This window comes from Marmota monax, unplaced genomic scaffold, assembly GCF_021218885.2.
Source record: "Marmota monax isolate L192 unplaced genomic scaffold, Marmota_monax_Labrador192_F-V1.1 WCK01_AAM20220418_F8-fsc00018, whole genome shotgun sequence".
NCBI classification, from domain to species: domain Eukaryota; kingdom Metazoa; phylum Chordata; class Mammalia; order Rodentia; family Sciuridae; genus Marmota; species Marmota monax.
Genome location: NW_026692201.1, coordinates 9913341 through 9932655, shown reverse-complemented (window position 1 = coordinate 9932655; position 19315 = coordinate 9913341). Strand labels below are relative to the sequence as shown.

The 19315-nt window shown below is 35.4% G+C and overlaps 1 protein-coding gene across 11 annotated transcripts in view; it reads right to left on the bottom strand.

Annotated features, from left to right (window-relative positions):
• Positions 1-2358: 2358 nt before the first annotated feature.
• The window catches only part of Atg10 (autophagy related 10), a 290932-nt gene continuing 273975 nt past the window's right edge, over positions 2359-19315 (bottom strand). For 10 of the 11 annotated variants that reach the window (XM_058574415.1, XM_046428112.2, XM_046428063.2 and 7 more), the window contains 3 exons: positions 3992-4089; positions 3221-3336; positions 2359-2893 (listed from right to left, as the gene is read on the bottom strand). In XM_058574415.1, the coding sequence (XP_058430398.1) occupies positions 3225-3336; positions 3992-4089 (210 nt within the window). In that variant the 3' untranslated portion in view covers positions 2359-2893; positions 3221-3224. The remainder of the gene's footprint in view (positions 2894-3220; positions 3337-3991; positions 4090-19315) is intronic. The other variant, XM_046428045.2, reaches the window with a different exon arrangement.

Below are 19315 nucleotides of genomic sequence, written 5' to 3'. Positions count from 1 at the left end.
CCCAGCAAGCATATAAACAGGCTCCTATTCTAGCATGAATATGTGCAGCTCAGCATTTTAAAATTTACTTTTAGCTTTTCTAAAAGTTTGAATTAACCCCTTCTCTCCTCTGCTCTCCTTCTGAGAGTTCAGCCCTTAACCTGTAGATGTGGATTAGGGGTTCTGTCATGGTCTTTCTTGAATCACCAGCAGACAATCCCTTCACTCTAACAGTGATTCCCTATTTCATAAAGCCATCTCTGACCCATACGAGTAGGCTACTACCTTAGTCCACTTTATGTTGCTATAACAAAATACTTGAAACTGGGTAATTTATAAGGAAAGAAATTCATTTGGCTCATGGTTCTGGAGGCTGGGAAGTCCAAGGTCAGGCTGCTGTATCTAGAAAAGGCTTTGTGGCGCTTCAACTCATGACAGAAAGTAGAAGATAAATCAGCATGTGCAGAAGAGCAGAGGGGACAAAGGTGGCTGACCTGCTTTATAGCAACCCACTCCTATGAGAATAATCCAGTTCTGCAAAAAATCCATCAGTCCTTCTTGATAACATAGCCACTATTGAAAGGTCTCACCATTTCTAAACACCATTATATTGGGAGTCAAATTTCAACATGAATTTTAGAGGGGACAAACCATATTTAAACTATAGCAGCCACATGGTGAATAAATGCCCCCTAAATTTTCTTATTATTCATGTAAGACAACCCATGACTTATAGTTTTTGACTTTATGATGGTGTGAAAGGGACACACATTTAGTAGAAACCATACTTTAAATTTTGAATCATGATATTTTCCTTGGCTACTGATTTGCATTCCAATATTCTCTCATTGATGCTCAGCATCAGCACTGAGCTGCATTTTCCTGTCAAACTTGAGATTATTGGATAAACAACCAATATTCTACAGGATACTATGTTGCCAGGGTTGGAGGGACATTGTGTTTTGTGTTTTAGCATCTAATCATCTCTACATGATACCTAGCCGTGTGTGTTTGTGAGATATTCAACACTTTTTTTATACAACAGACTTTGTGTTAAGCTATCATGTTCAGCAAATTAGGTGAACTTTAGACCTATGGTATTTTCAACTTATTACGAGTTTATCAGGATGTACCCTCATGGTAAGTTGAGGAGCATCTGTGATGCCCAGATGAACATTTGAAAGCAAGTTCACCTTGCATAAAATTGTAAGGCAAAATAATACCTATCAATGCCACAATAAAAGTACATTTTAAAAAAGTAGGAGAGGTTATCCAGGTTTCCATCAGAATCACCCAGAGAGACTGTTTTAGAAGGTGGCCCTAGCATTTGTAACTGTAAAACATCCTCAGATAATTCTAAAGTACATCATTTGTTGAAAGAAACTAATCTAGATTGTCTCAAGGGCCAACCAAATTTTTCTCCTAATTTCAGTGCCTAATAAATTAAAATGAAAAAACAAACAAATAAAAAATCCCCAACAAAAGAAGCAATTAAAACAGACAATGGGGGTTGCGCTTGCCTAGCATGTGTGAGGCAGTGGGTTTGATCCTCAGCACCACATATAAATAAGCAAAATAAAGATCCATTGACAACTAAAAAATGTTTAAAAAATAAACAAACAAACAATGATGTACCATTGTGAGTGTGCGTGTGCATATGTGTGTGTATTTGTGTGTGTGTGTTGCTGGGGATGGAACCCAGGGTCTCACACATGCTAGGCAAGTGCTTTACCACTGAGACCCATCCCCAACCCCAAGGTTTATCTTAATATCTTACTGTTAAAACTTATTTATAAACTGAGTGAATAACAATTAATTATAAGAAAGGTGAACACTCGATGAATATTTGTATAATACTTTCCAATATTTTCTCATACATTAATAATCTTACGTGGTTCTCACAGAAACCTCCGAGTTAGCTTATTTTCTTAAAAAGATGAAGAAAATAAGTCTCAGGGATATGGAGATTTGCACAAAAAACTCCCTACTGCAGTAGAGCAATTATGGATTTGAGAATTGGAGGGACAAAATGAATATTGTTTTATTACTATAGGTAAAAAATTTAATGTTTAAATATTTTCTATAGTCTTAAAAAACTTCTAATCTATACCATGCTTTGCTTGTTAAAGCACATTACTTCACTTATAATAAACTATTGTGGCTGGGTACAGTGGCGCACGCCTGTAATCCCAGTGGCTCAGGAGGCTGAGGCAGGAGGATCATGAGTTCAAAGCCAGCCTCAGCAATAGTGAGGTGCTAAGCAATTCAGTGAGACCCTGTCTCTAAATAAAATACAAAATAGGGCTGGGGATGTGGTTCACTGGTCGAGTGCACCTGAGTTCAATTCCTGCTGCCCCAAATATTGTGCTTTTTCTTTAATCTGTTTCTTTCTCTCTCTCTCTCTCTCTCTCTCTCTCTCTGAATAAATTAGAAATAATTAATTTTTCCTGAACTTGATTATGGGAGAATAATTTAGTAAAGGTTATTATGTTTATAAAATTAGTTTTCAGGAACATATATATCCTGTACTTTAATTTTCATCACATTATATTAAAATGAATGCATAAATATATTTCTCCATCAATCTCCATATCAGAAAAAGGAATGTGAAGTGCTTATCCCAGAAAAAAATGACTTGTCAGTGCCTCAATGATGTCAGGATTTATAGTATTACTGAACTAGATTGATTTTTTGTTATTTACAGTGATTTGTATCTTTGACATGTTTTTTTCTAAAAATTCAGTATATCAAATATGAGTTGCCACAGACATTTTTTTCCTGGGGGAAAAAAAAATTCCATGTCAAATCTTGGCAATGTGGAATATTGCACAGTTTTGATCTCATTAAAACCAGGGCTGGTCAGGTAAACTCTTGATGCTCTTCATGCCACAATCTGTAAAATCAATAGAAGAATCTGAAAACAAGAACAAAACAAAAACCAAGAGAATAAAAACAAAACAACAACAACAAAACACACTGTTGACTGAGCAATAAATGATTATTTCAAGAATATCAGTGCTATTATAAAATTGTCTACACTTGTAGCTGGTTGAGTGCTACTTCAAGAAAGTAAAATGCTTCCTAAACAACTGGGTAGGGTATTGTTGGAGAACTAAAGAACAAGTGTTCAGCCATTAAAGATGAAAACAAACTTTCCAGATAGCAGGGATGTATCTAAGTGCAAGAGAAGCACCAGAATCTTTCTAACAGCAAAACATGAAATCTAGACTTTTCTTTTTACCTTGTCAAAGGGCATTTGACTCATCCTGAGAAGTTGCTATGGCATAACTGAAAGGAAGATTGAGCCCAACAACCGGCCCTACGATGCTCAGCCATGATGTAATATAGTTGATGTTCCTAGGAAACAAGAGAAATATGGAAAATATTAATATTTTCATTGTCATTTTTGGATGAATGGTGGAAAAGCAGTTAGTCACTGACAAGAACAAAAATGAGGCTTTCTTTAAGGAGGAGTGCCTACCTGGAATTCCAGCATTTCTGAATGCCAGCCCCATTATTTGACAAGAATTAGAAGTCCATAGAGGATGTGAGAATCCCTCACTAAGGAAGTTGAAGGACAAGATAAGCAAGGGGGTTCCTGACTCCCCTTGATGACTCAAAATTTATACCTGAAATTCACAGCATTTATTAAGGCAACAAACTTCAGTGATTAGGAGCATGGTTTTGAGGTAAAAATGTTTTGGATTCAAATTCCAGTTCCACCACTTAACTAGCTTTATGACCCTGGCAGAGTCTTTAAATTCCTTTGTGTTTTAGTTTCTTTCTCTATAAACTGAGTAATATAATGGCACTTAGTTCATAGGGATGTTATAAAAGTCCAATGTGTTAATATCTCTAAAGCTCTTAGAACAGCACCTAGCATATAGTAAAAATCAATGTTTTAGTCATTATTATCATATTTCTGTTTTAGCCTAGCTTTTGGAGTTACAGGAAAAGATTTACACTTTTAAAATAAGAGTAGGGGCCAATGTATCTTAAGGGTATTTCTTACCTATTGATTTTCTGAGAATTCTTTAATACAGGAGCCATGAATTCATTAGTCTTGCAGGGATGAAGTACAAAAAAGGGTTGCCCAAGTATTGGATGTTCCTGTAAGAACCAGAGTTGGTCCAGAATTGTCACTGAGGGTTACTTTGAAAAAGTTACGGTATACCTTATATATAAACAGAGATACGATAAATTGTGGTACAAAGGTGTATTAATAATTGTAGTGCAAAAAAAATAAGAGAGCTCATGTATAATGGCATAATTTGGCATGAACATACTTTATGTACAGAGTTATGAAAAATTGTGCTGTGAATGGATAATTATGAATGTAATTCATTCCACTATTGTCATGTATGTAAGAAACAAAAAAAATGAAAAAGTTACAGTAGATAATCTGGTTTACTTCTTCAAAATGAAGGGTTGTCTTGAATTCCAAGTTACTGAATTAGCATACAGGTTGATTTCCTATTTTGAAATATAATTTATAATCCAAATGTGAGAGGTTGGTGAGAATGAAAATTCATTGATAAAGGAGTATTGTCAAGAATAGTGAGGCGCATGGATTTACAAACTATAGATGATTTTTTTCAGTTTCCTCTGTTTGTTGGCTAATCTATCTTTTTGGACTGCAATTCTCTTTTAGTTTGTCTTCAGGGATGTCCAGGAAGCCCAGTATCTTGACTATGCATTTCACTCATCTCTGTCAATGGTAAAGGAATCAAAATCATCCCCTACTCTCAATTTCTCTTTTCTGTTTATTTCCTTGGTTTCTCCCAAGCTTACAGGCTGTTCCTATATGGTAAAATCTCATATGATATAACTCCATTTCCTTTATAAAAGAATAATTGGATATAAGGTATAGGTTAGACTGCTGCTGGTTTTGAGATGGCCATCGTTTAGTAAGCAATAGGAAGCCCTAGAAGGCTTCTATATTGTAAGTAAACTTATACAAAGATTATCAACACACAAAAAATTTATTGATGATAAGTTCATCAATTTTACATTGTGGATTAAAAAGTGTGGCACACACCACAAATTCAAATAGCTATGGTGTCCAGCCAGATGACCCAAAGGGGGAATGACAGTTAAATACACCAACAGCAAAAAGGACTACCACCAACAGTTTGGACCAGCTGGAGAGAGCTGCCATCTAAGGCCATGCTTGCTACTCTGCTCCAGCTGATAGTGCCATGTGGGAAATTGAGCCCAGCATGCCAGACCTCATTTGTCAAGGAATTGTAATGCAAAAAAAAAAAAAAAATAGTGTTACCTTAGATTAGGTAGAGGGAACTGAAAGGAGGGGAAGGCAGGGGATATGGGGATAAGAAAGATAGAAGAATGAAACAAGACATTATTACTTTATGTATATATGTGACTATATGACCAGTATGATTCTATATGTATACTCAGAAAAATGAGAAATTATATCCCATCTATGTATGCTATATCAAAGTATATAAGTGCACTCTACTGTCATGTATAAGTAATTAAAACAAATAAAAAATTTTAAAAAATATGCCAGAAGATCAAAAGTTCATGTAAAGCCTCCTATATTTAAATATTGGTACATTTTTAAAAACATAGGTGAGCCAAATACAACAGCTGTATTTGAACTAGAGGCTGCCCAGCTGCTTCTCTTGACTTCTCTTAGCCAACTCGCTGAGAGCTAAACTCAGATCTGCTCATGGGAAGAATCATGTGGTTGTTCCTGCTGCCTCCACCCTCAGCCCCAAGCATTCACATCTGCATGCATGGGCCTACACTCACTCGCAAGAACTGGGACAGCCAGTTGCATTTGTATTGGTGACATTGGGAGTGGAGATTTGGGGGTTTGTGTGGAGGGAAGAGTTGTCCATTAATAATAGACTGTTGTATGATTCTGTGTGCCCGGCCTGGCATTTTTTTCTCCCCAAATACCACCTCTAAACATCTCTGCCCAGTAGCTTGATTTTTCCAGCTAAGGGTCAGCCTCCTCCATCCAGCTCTTTCTATCTCACATTCCCAGCCCTAACTGGACTCTGGGGTCACAGTTCAGATGTTAGTTATGCCTATGGCAAGTCTCCCGTCCAGTTTTATTCTGGTTTCTCTTATCTGCCTTAAATTAATATCTATTTTATATATTATATATAATATAAATTATATATATTATAAAATTCATCTTTTATCTGTTTGCCAAGAACAGTTCTGAATATAGTTATAGAGATAAGCAAAGTCTCTGATCTCATGGAACTGATTCCAGTATAGGAGACAGCCAACAAACACGGATAAATACACAAGATAATCCAGATAGTAAGTGCTATGGGAGAACCTAAGAGGGTAATAAAATTCTGGAGGGATCAAGGTGATATTAGATTTGGTGAAAAGGAAAGCCTTACTGAAGATATGTGCAATGGTAATATTATAATGGTAAATATTTATATCCCTCAACCCAGATTCAGGTGATGAAATCCTAACTCCCAAGGAGTTAGTATTAGAAGGTGGGGTCTTGGTTAGGTTTTGATGGGAAGAATGTTCTCAAAAATGGACCCATTTCACTCCCTTCTTGTTGTGAAAGTACCCAGCAAGAAGACAACCATCTATGATCTTACACTCCCTAGCCTATAGAACTGTGAAAAAATAAATGTTGTTTAAACCACCCATTTTCTTATGTTTTTGTTGTAGCAGCCTGAACAGACTAAGACAAGGTAATATTTTTACAGAAATCAGAATGACAAGAAAAAGCCAACTGTGCAGAGATCTGGGGACACAGTGTTGAGGCCAGAAGACCCTAAAAGAAAGTGAGCATAATAAATGTGCAAAGGAAGCCAGGTGTGGTGGCACACACCTGTAATCCCAGCAACTCAGGAGGCTGAGGCAGGAGAATCACGTGTTCAAAGCCAGTCTCAGCAAAAGGTGAGGTACTAAGCAACTGAGTGAGACCCTGTCTCTAAATAAAAATACAAAATAGGGCTGGGAATGTGGCTCAGTGGTTGAGTGCCCCTGAGTTCAATCTCCAGTACCAAAAATTAAAAATAAATAAATAAATAAATAAATAAATAAGCAAAGGAAATACAAAAGAACTTTAGAGTTATTCTGGGCCAAAATAAATACTGTTTAGAGGGTTGAGATCTGAAAAAATAAATGTAGTCTAAATTCATTTTGGATAACTCATACAGTTTTTAGTGGAAGTAATAGCAACCCATATAGCAACTCAATCATACTGATATGAAGACATATTACATTCTTGATAAAGTAAAGCCTAGATCTCAATGATTGCCTTGGACAGAAACACTTATAATGGGGAGAGCCATGTTAATTATATAGCCTCCACTCTGTCCACTCTCTCTCACTCCCCTTGGAGATTAGCATGGCCACTTTCATATTGATCTCATAGGGAAACTCCACCAACATTGACCATTCTTATCTGGCTTCCCACAGCTGAGGCACAACAGACTGTTCAAGTAAGATTTTACTAAAAACTTGGGAATACTGAACATGGTAATATTGTGTTCTTAAAGATCCCGACTGGCTCTCAGGCTCCTTTGAGTCATGTGAAACACTGGCTAGGTCTTCCCTTCCTGGCCTATATATGATGGAAACACAACTCCCACCTAAGAGGGTCTTCAAGAATCATCACCCCTCACAATTGAGTTTCCTTAGGAACTTAGTGACTCTTATAAGGAATGGGTTCATGTACAGTCAAGACCTTGCTTGCCTCTTGTTTACGGGTGTAGGGCCTACCTTTTGAAGACCTCAAAAAAATAACACATGCCCAAGAGGCACACAGACATTCACAGTTCAGAAGGCCATTTTCTCAGAACAGACTTAGGATCAGATCACACTGTATCTCTGCTCACTTGATGCTGCTTAGTGAAGACCTGAACTTTACTTCTATAACTTATCATTTGCCCATTCCATATAACAAGTAGGTAACAGTATGCCTGAGCTCTGCCTGTAGTTAAGACTCTTTGGGGCCAAGTCCTATTCCACCACTTAGTAACTGTGAGTTTAAGGGAAAATTTGTTAAGCATTTTATGTTTCTTTTTTCTTATCTGATAAATGAGGCTACCACAATATCTGCCTCACAGATTGTGACCCTTCACTGAGATCAAGTATGATGAATAGTGCCTAACAGAGAGCAAAAACCTAACTGGCTATTCTTATCCAACTCCTTCATATCCAACAGACAAAAATGAAAGCCATTCAGAAGGTGGTCTTATGGTAAAATCAGACCTTAAAAACCTTATAGTACATCTATCCTTAACTTCATTGAGACCTCATGTCTATGTAATTAAATAGAATATATTAAAATAACTGTCTTTAATAATTGGAAGTTTAAACTTCAGTTGGATTTTAAAATAAAAATATATCATTTTGGTAAAATGCTTTTGGTTAAACAAGATCAAGCTATGAAATGTTGATCAGCTTAAAGTAGGAATTGTTTTATATATATATATATATATATATATATATATATACACACACACACACACACACACACACACACATAATTTCTCTCTCTCTTTTTTTTTACATTAGAATGCATTTTGACATACTATATATAAATGAAGCACAATTTCTCATTCCTCTGGCTGTACATGGTGCAGAGTCATACTGGTGATGAATCATACATGTTTATAGAGTAATAATGTCTGTCTCATCTACTGTCCTACCCATCCAAACCCTACCTTCACTGCCCTCTACACAAACCAAAGTTCCTTCATTCTTCCCTATCTCCCCTCCCTCACTGTGGATCAGCATCCACTTATCAGAGAAAACATTTGGCTTTTGGTGTTTTGGGATTGGTTTATTTTACTTTGCATGATATTCTCAAGTTCCATCCATTTACCTGCAAATTCCATTTTTCTTTAAGGATAAGTAATATTCCATTGTGGATATGTACCACATTTTATTTATCCATTCATCTATTGAAGGGCATCTTGGATAGTTCCATAGTTTAGCTATTGTGAATTGAGCTCAATAAACATTGATGTGGCTTTGTCACTGTAGTATGCCGACTTTAAGTTCTTTGGGTATAAACCCAGGAGTGTAATAGCTGGGTCAAATGGTGGTTCCATTCCAAGTTTTCTGAGGTATCTCCATACTGCTTTCCATAGTGGCTGCACCAATTTGCAGTCCCACCAGCAATGTATGAGTGTGCCTTTTCCCCCCACATCCTCGTCAATACTTATTATAGCTTGTATTCTTGATAATTGCCATTCTGACTGGAGTGAGATGAAATCTTAGTTTTGATTTGCATTTCTCTAATTGCTAGAGATGATGAACATTTTTCCACATGTTTGTTGATCAATTGTATTTCTTCTTCTGTGACATATCTGTTCAGTTCCTTAGCCCATTTATTGATTGGGTTATTTGGGTTTTTTGGTGTTAAGTTTTTTGAGTTCTTTATATATCCTGGACATTAGTGCTCTATCTGAGGTGTGTGGTAAAGATTTTTTTCCCATTCTGTAGGCTCTCTCTTCACGTTATTGATTGTTTCCTTTGTTGAGAAGAAACTTTTTTGTTTGAATCTATCCCATTTATTGATTCTTCATTTCGCTTCCTGCACTTTAGGAGTCTTGTTAAAGAAGTCAGGTCCTAAGCCAAAATGATGAAGATATGGGCCTACTTTTTCTTCTGTTAGGCACAGGGTCTCTGTTCTAGTGCCTACATCTTTGATACACCTTGAGCTGATTTTTTGCTGGGTGAGAGATAGAGGTTTAATTTCATTTTGCTACATATGAATTTCCAGTTTCCCCAGCACCATTTCTTGAATAGGCTATCTTTTCTCCAGTGTATTTTTGGTGTCTTTGTCTAGTATGAGATAGCTGTATTTATGTGGGTTTGTCTCTGTGTCTTCTATTTTGTACCATTGGTCAACATGTGTATTTTGGTGACAATACCATGCAGTCTTTGTTACTATGGCTCTGCAGTATAGTTTAATGTCTGGTATTATGATGCCTCCTGTTTCACTCTTCTTGCTAAGTATTGCTTTGGCTATTCTGGGTCTCTTATTTTTTCAAATGCATTTCATGATTGCTTTTCCTAGTTCTATGGAGAATGTCATTGGGATTTTAACAGGAATTGTATTAAATCTGTATAACACTTTTGGTAGTATGGCTATTTTGAGAATATTAATTCTTCCTATCCAAGAGCATGGGAGATCTTTCCATCTTCTGAGATCATCTTCAATTTCTTTCTTTACCACATACATAAGCTTTTAAGAAAAAAAAATTATAAAGAAATAATAACAGGAGAGAACTATCTGCTGGGGCAGAGTGAAGAGTTCAGCACATCCTCTCCACAAAAATAAAGAAAAAACTGAATGAAATTGTCAAAAACAAACACTTTCCAGATTTTGGAAATCAACCAGGGGCAAATAAAAATTTTGAAAAGTGTTTGCAGAACTTCAAGTTAGAATCAGAGGGAATCTTCAGCTTTCTTAGCTAGAAATACTATTTTCATATCTTCCCACCTGGCTTGATTCACAGGGAAGTCTGACCAGGGTAGGGCTGGCTCTAAGTACCAGTAGCTGTGCTGCCTTGACATCTAATAGACAGTGAAAACTACTTGTTAGCAACATTGTCAATAAAAATCACAAAATAGGTGCTAAATGAAAAGGAGAAACCACAGCTCTACCCAAAGAGGTTGCAGTCCCAGTAAAGGTAGGCAACAGACAAGCCAGATATTTAATGGAAAGCTCCTGGAATTGAGATAGTTGCAGAAGGGCAAGACAAATTCTGTAGACATCCCTGGCTGATGGGAACTATACACATGTACAAGAAAGACACAGGAAGATCTGATGGGAAGTAAAAGCTAAGGCCAATTTGAATGCTTCCTGAATTTGGAATGTATTCCTAACCTATACACATCCATCAGCAAAAGAGGGAGGCCTTATGGACTTGAGGTATTTGAGCACAATCTTTCTCCAGTCATTGTCTAACCAGCAAGCTATATAGATATAGTTGGACGAGACAGAGGAAGGAAGGTTAAAAATCAAAGAATTAAAAAATTAGCAGAGACAGCAGTAGCCATAGTTACAGGAGAGACGAATTCTGCAGATAAAGCCCAGGAAAGTTACTGAAAGAAACAAAACAGCAGCAACAATAAAAGAAAGACAATCTTTGATGAAAACTATTAGAATCCAGAATTGCTGGAATATATTATTTAAAATATCTAATTTTCAAAGAAAGATTTTTTAAAATGCAAAGATACCAACTGTAATACATTCAAAGGGGGAAAAAAAGAAGTCATAAAAAAAAAACCCAGACAATCTGACTGAGCTAGGCTCAGGGGTGCACAACTATAATCCAAGCAACTTGGAAGGCTGAGGCAGGAGGATTTCAAGGTCACCCAGCCCCATAAACATAGGGAGACCCTGTCTCAAAATAAAATGTGTAAGGGATATAGCTCCATGATAAAATGCCCCTGGGCTCAATCTCCAGTACCAAAACAAAACAAATAAATTACAACAATAACAAAAAAAAAAAAAAAAAACCCTGACTCTGAGTGAGTCCAGATGTTAGATTTAGAAAGAGTCCAAAGCAGCTATTACAAATATGTTTAAAGTATTAAAACTATGCATACAGAATTAAAAGAGGAAAATTATGACAATGACTCTACAAAGAGATTAATGTCAATAAAGATATATAAACTACAGAAAGAACTAAATGGCAAGTTTGCAATTGAAAAGTACAATACCAGAAATTTTTAAAAAATCACTATGTCCACGTGCAGTGGCACATACCTGTAATCCCAGAGGCTAGGAAGGGTGAGTCAGGAGGATCACAGGTTCAAAGCCAGCCTCAGCAACTTAGTAAGGCCCTGAGCAACTTAGTAAGACTCTGTCTCAAAATAAAAAATAAAGGCTGTGTGTGTGTGTGTGTGTGTGTGGTGGGATGTAACTCAGTGGTTAAGTGCCCCTGGATTCAATCCCTGGTATTAAAAATAAATCACTAGGTAGGCTCAACAGTAGATATAAGAGAGCAGGATAAAGAAGAGTGGCCTTAAGATTTATTAATAGAAAGTATTCAATCTGAAGAATAAAGAGGAAAACGTGCAGAAAAATATGCCTCAGAGACCTGTGGAACACCAATCTTATTAGCATACATGTAATAGGAATCTGAGAAAAAAAGAGAAATGTGTTAATAAAATATTCAAAAAAATACTGGCCTAAAACTTCCAAACTTTGATAAAAACACTAATCTGTGGATCCCAAAAGCTCAATACACTCTAAGTAGAAACAGATATTCACACCTAGACTCATCATATTCAAATTGCTAATGGCCAAAGACAAAGTCTTTGTGTGTGTGTGTGTGTGTGTGTGTGTATCTTATTTAATTTTGACTTTAAATAAGCAAATTTGGAATTTCAAAAAACACTGTGGACTCAACACATACATATGCAATTCACCAAAACTATAATTTTTGTATTTTCCTTACTTTCAGAAAAAAAAGCTAAATAGAGACTAGATACAAATATATAATATTAATTTGAGTGTACAGAGGTATTTATTTAAATAATTTCTCTTTTATTTTTATTACATTTTTTGAGTTTTTTATTTATATATGACAGCAGAATGCATTAAAATTCTTATTACACATATAGAGCACAATTTTTCATATCTCTGGTTGTATATAAAGTATATTCACACCAATTTGTGTCTTCATACCTATACTTTGGATAATAATGATCAGCATATTCCACCATCATTAATAACCCCATGCCCCCTCCCTTCCCCTCCAACCCTCTGCCCTATCCAGATTTCATCTATTTCTCCCATGCTCCCTCTCCCTATCCCACTATGAATCAGCCTCCTTATATCAGAGAAAACATTCAGCATTTGTTATTTGGGATTGGCTAATTTCACTTAGCATTATATTCTCCAACTCCATCCATTTACCTGCAAAAGCCATGATTTTATTCTCTTTTACTGATGAGTAATATTCCATTGTGTATATATGCCACATTTTTTATCCATTAATCTACTGAAGGGCATCTAGGTTGGTTCCACAGTTTAGCTGTTGTGAATTGTGCTGCTATAAACATTGATGTGGCTGTGTCCCTATAGTGTGCTGCTTTTAAGTCCTTGGGGTATAGACGGAGAAGAGGGATAGTTGGGTCAAATGGTGGTTCTATTCCCAGATTTCCAAGAAATCTCCATACTGCTTTACATTTTGTCTGCACCAATTTGCAGTCCCATCAGCAGTGAATGAATGTACCTTTTCCACCACATCCTCTCCAACACTTATTGTTGTATGTATGCATAATAGCTGCCATTCTAATTGGAGTGAGATGAAATCTTAGAGTAGTCTTGATTGCATTTCTCTAATTGATAGTGATGATGAACATTTTTCCATGTAATTGTTGATTGATTGTATATCATCTTCTGAGAAGTGTCTGTTCAGGTCCTTGGTGCATTTATTGATTGGGTTATTTGTTTTTTTGTTTTTTTTTTTTTTGGTGTTTAGCTTTTTGAGTTCTTTATATATCCTAGAGATTAGTGCTTTATCTGATGTGTGAAGGGTAAAGATTTGCTCCCAAGATGTAGGCTCTCTATTCACCTCACAGATTATTTCTTTTGCTGAGAAGAAACTTTTTAATTTGAGTCCATCCCATTTATTGATTCTTGATTTTAATTTTTGTGCCAAAGGAGTCTTATTAAGGAAGTTGGGGCCTAATCCCACATGATGGACATTAGGGCCTACTTTTTCTTCTATTAGATGCAGGGTCTCTGGTTTTATTCCTAAGTCCTTGATTCATTTTGAGTTAAGTCTTGTGCATGGTGAGATTTAGGAGTTTAATTTCATTTTGTTGCATATGAATTTCCAGTTTTCCCAACAACATTTGTTGAAGAGGCTATCTTTTCTCCAATGCATGTTTTTGGCACCTTTGTATAATATAATTGTAATTTTGTGGGTTAGTCTCTGTGTCCTCTGTTCTGTACCATTGGTCCACCGGTCTGTTTTGGTGCCAATACTATGCTGTTTTTGTTACTATTTCTCTGTAGTATAGTTTAAGGTCTGGTATAGTGTTGCCACCTGCTTCACTCTTCCTGCTAAGAATTGTGTTAGTTATTCTGGATCTCTTATTTTTCCAGATGAATTTCATGATTGCTTTTTCTATTTCTATGAATGTCATTGGAATTTTGATCAGAATTGCATTAAATCTCTATAGTGCTTTTGGAAATATAGTCATTTTGATAATATTATTTCTGTCTTTCCAAGAGCAAGGAAGATCATTCCATCCTCTAAGGTCTTCTTTGATTTCTTTCTTTAGGGTTCTGTAATTTTCTTTTATTTTATTTACTTATTTTTATTTATATTTGACAGTTGAATGCATTACAATTATTACACATATAGAGCTCAATTTTTTCATATCTCTGGTTGTATACACAGTATATTCACACCAACTCGTGTCTTCACAACTGTACTTTGGATAATAATGATCATCACATTCCACCATCATTAATAGCCTCATGCCCCTTCCCTTTCCCTCTAACTCCTCTGTAATTTTCATTATATAGATTCTTCACCTCTTTCATTAAGTTGATTCCCAAGTATTTTATTTTATTTTATTTTAGGCTATTGAAAATGGGGTAGTTTTCCTCATTTCCCTTTCTGAGGATTTGTCACTGATATACAAAAATGCCATTGATTTTTGGGTGTTGATTTTATATCTTGCTACTTTGCTGAATTCATTTACTAGCTCTAGAAGTTTTCTGATGGAAGTTTTTGGATCTTCTAGGTATAGAATCATTGTCAGCAAATAGTGAGAGTTTGAGTTATTCTTTTCCTATCCATATCCCTTTAGTTTCTTTCATCTGTCTAATTGCTCTGGCTAGTGTTTCAAGAACTATGCTAAATAGAGGTGGTGAAAGAGGGCATTCCTCTCTTGTTTCAATTTTTAGAGGGAATGCCTTCAATTTTTCTCCATTTAGAATGATGTTGGCCTGGGGCTTAGCATAGATAGCTTTATGATGTTGAGATATGTTCCTGTTATCCCTAGTTTTTCTAGTGTTTTGAACATAAAAGGGTGCTGTATTTTGTCAAATACTTTTTCTGCATCTATTGAGATGATCATATGATTCTTATCTTTAAGTCTATTGATGTGATGAATTACATTTATTGATTTCCTTATGTTGAAACAACCTTGCATCCCTGGGATGAATCCCACTTGATTGTGGTGCACAACTTTTTGATATGTTTTTTTATTTGATTTGCCAGAATTTTACTGAGAGTTTTTGTATCTATGTTCATTAGAGATATTGGTCTGAAGTTTTATTTTTTTGATGTGTCTTTGCCTGATTTTGGAATCAGAGTGATATTTGCCTCATAAAATGAGTTTGGAAGTGCTGCCTCTTTTTCTATTTCCTGAAATAAATTGAAGAGCATTGGTATTAGTTCTTCTTTAAAGGTCTTATAGAACTCGGCTGTGTATCCATCCGGTCCAGGGCTTTTCTTGGTTGGTAGACTTTTGATGGTGTCTGCTATTTCATCACTTGAAATTGATCTGTTTAAATTGTGTATATCATCCAGATTCAATTTGGGAAAATTATATGACTCTAGAAATTTGTCAATGCCTTCAATATTTTCTATTTTATTGGAGTACGTTTTCAAAATAATTTCTAATTATCTTCTGTATTTATGTAGTGTCTGTTGTGATATTTCATTTTTCATCATTTATGTCAGTGATTTTAGTTTTCTCTCTCCTTCTCAACAAAATCTTAAAAGAAACATAAGATAAAGTACTCCTCACATGAAAAGGAATAACACAACAGTGGCTGATTTCACATCAGTCCAGAAGGCAGCAGAGCAATATATTTGAGGTGCCAGAATAAAACTTCAAACTATAGCTGAGAATTCTATATCCAGAAAAACTATCCTTCAAAAATGAAGTTAATATGAATATATACCAGGAAAATAAACTTACTTGCTGGTAGATCTGCCTTATGAAATTTACCAATGGAAGCCAGTAAATATCAGAAGATAACTAAAATCCACAAGAAAAGAATGAAAGCCTTATAAATGGTGAATAAGAATTGTTTTCTTCCCATAGTTTCTTTTAAAGACACATGATTATACAAGCAAAAATTGTAACTATATGTGTTTATAATGTACATGAACATGATATGTACAACAGAAAGAGTACTAAGGAAAGTTGCTATATGTTAGCAGAATCAAGTCCACATTAAGTTGTGCTTTCATTGCTAGAATGCTTGATAAACAAAACATGAACAATCAATCAAGAATGTTGATTTTGAGAACATTTGAATCAAAAAAACTTCTACTTCTTGTGAAATAAAACCTTTAAGTATGCTGTTAATCATGACAACTGTTATAGCAATGTGTCAAAAGCATCCATCATTAATTACATGTTTAAATCATACATGGTTCAGTATCCAAAACTTCTAAATGTATTTGTTTCTCTTAGATGTCACAAATTAACCAAATCATTAATTAATTTTTTAATACAGAGAATTAAATGTTTTTTTGAGATGGAGTTTTACTATGTTGCCAAACTGGTCTACAATTTCTGGGATCAAGTGATCCTCTAATGACAGCCTCCTGGATAGCTGAGACTACAGGCATGTACCACCACACTCAGTTCAAGAATTCATTTTTCAAACACTCAAAATAAATTCTTGTCTCTAAATACAGGTATATCCTTTATCCAAATGCTTGAGACCAGAAGTCTTTCAGATTTTGGAGTTTTTGGATTTGGCAGTATTTTCACAGAGTTTGTCAGGTGAACATCCCTTAATCCAAAAATCCTAAATCTAAAATTCTCCAAAATCCCAAACTTTTTATTTAAAAATTTATATATATATTTTTAGTTGTTTATAGACCTTAATTTTTATTCATTTATTTATATGCAGTGCTGAGAATCAAACCCAGTGCCTCACATATGCCAGGCAAGCACTTTACCACTGAGCCACAACCCAGCCCCAAAATCCAGAACTTTTGAATTTTGGAGAATCCTCATTCCATATTTTTGGATTAGGAATCCTCAACCTGAATACAGGGTTTCTGAATATACATCCTTGAGTTATGAAGAACATAATATAATAATGCCCATATTATGTAGAAAAACATCAAGTTTCCTCAGATATCATATATTCTCTCTTTCACTCACTTAGCAAACATTGAATCTTCTTGTCTGATAATTTTAAATTGACTTAAGCCCAACTCAAGGCGATGCTGTGGAAGTCACAGAATTCACAGTTAGCATAATGACCTGAGCCAATACTTAATTTTCAGTCTCATTCAATCAGCTGATCCTAAAAGCTCAGCTATTTATATTCAGATCAACTAGAGTAGAGAATCTGCAAATAATTTGAGGAATGTGATCAAGTGTAGATAATCAATCTGGATAATATTCTCCCAAAGCCATTTTTTCTGCAATGGAGATTTTTTAAAGACTTTTGCTATCAGGAAAAATAACTCATATTCAGACAGCCAGAATCAGAGATGAAAACAGTCTTTACTGGGTTTAGAAATTATGTGGTGGAGTTAAAGAAAAATCTAAACTTCTACACCTGATTTAACATACCCTTTTCAGAAATAGAAGAACATCAAACTGTCAGGATCTTTTTAGTGACATTTCTTAGATCAATTCAGGAGGTAAATTCATGTGAAAGTGCTACCATCTGCTGTCAGTACTAATGAACTGAGCAAATCTATGCTGAGAAAAATGTCCATGTGGAAATACACACAGCCAATGAACTGTGTTAGGCTTACAACTCAATAAACATTTCTAGTGGAACAAAGTTCTGCTAAATGGTTTTCCGTGAAAATAGAAATGATGGGTCAGATTTCTATCTCCGTAACTCCAGAGGAGTTATATAGGCACATTCCCTTATGAAATTTAATTTAGCAATGGTTAAATGTCTCATAAAATAAGTCTGACATGAATACTGTGAATTGGTTTTAGAACTATTAGATGTGACTATCACAAGGAAATGATAATACTGCACCTTCATCTTACATGTAATAAATATGATGAGTTACTTGGTTCATTTATTAATTTTCTTAGTTCTCCAGGAGGGCACAAATATAATTTCACACAATAAGTTTTCACCCAGTTTCATATTCTAGTCTGATCAAATTTGGCTCCACTCTGGGCACATGCCTTAGAAATGGAGAGACATGATTCCTTCATGTTGCCCCCCTTGAAATGGGGAAGGAAAATGATAGAGCATCTTACAGGATCAGGCAAGGTCCCAAGTGCTTTATAGGGCTGCCTACCATAGCAGCTCTTAGAGGAAGACTTTATTATCACACCATGGAGATTGTGCTTGAGGTCATGCATGTAAGTGGGAGGGAAATCTCCTCCATCTCTCCAAGGTCTGCATCTTACACTGTACTCCTCCCATCTCTGACCAGGGTTGATGTCTGGAATAGTCCCTGGCTTCCACTGTCTTTAGGAGAGCTCTTCAAAAATCTAATTAGCTACCTTAAAATAATGTGCTTTCATAAAGTTCTAAGAACAATACATATAGAGAGTTTAGACAATACAGAGAAGAGCAAAGAATAAAAGCAGGATAATTGAAAACTGCCCAACTCAGATTTAATCAAACTTTTGTGAATTTCCTTTCAAAGTGGTGAAAAACCAGTGTACAGTTTATAATTTCTGTTATTCTTATGCACTGAATAGATGTTTATTAAATGCCTATTATGTGCCAGTCCCTGCCTTATGTGTCTTTTGTTGAACCTCTCTAGGTATCTTTGTCTTCTGTTTTACTAATTTCTACGTTTTATTATTTGCCTCCAAATATTTTGTTTGGATTTTGTTCCTAATATTTAATGTTCCACAAGTGCATAAAAGAATGCGCATAAAGAATATATACTCTTCAGCTGGCTACAGTGTTCAACATGCTTCATTACATCAAAGTAGTTATCTGTGTTGTTCATATCTGTACCTTTGTCTGCTTGATCTATCAATTGATAAGAAAAGTTTAAATCTCTCCTATGACAGTTGATTTGCTCATCTCTGCTTATAGTTTGTTACTTTTTGTTTTATGTATCTTGAAGCTGTTATTTAAATGCATAGAAGTGTGTCTTCCTAGAGAATTGAAACTATAATATGAAGTGGTCATCTTTATCTCTCATTATGCTTTCCACAGAAAAAAGGATTTTTTTTTTAATTTTTTATTGTTGGCTGTTCAAAACATTACATAGTTCTTGATATATCATATTTCACAATTTGATTCAAGTGGGTTATGAGCTCCCATTTTTACCCCATATACAGATTGCAGAATCACATCAGTTACACATCCATTGATTTACATATTGCCATACTAGTGTCTGTTGTATTCTGCTGCCTTTCCTATCCTCTACTATCCCCACTT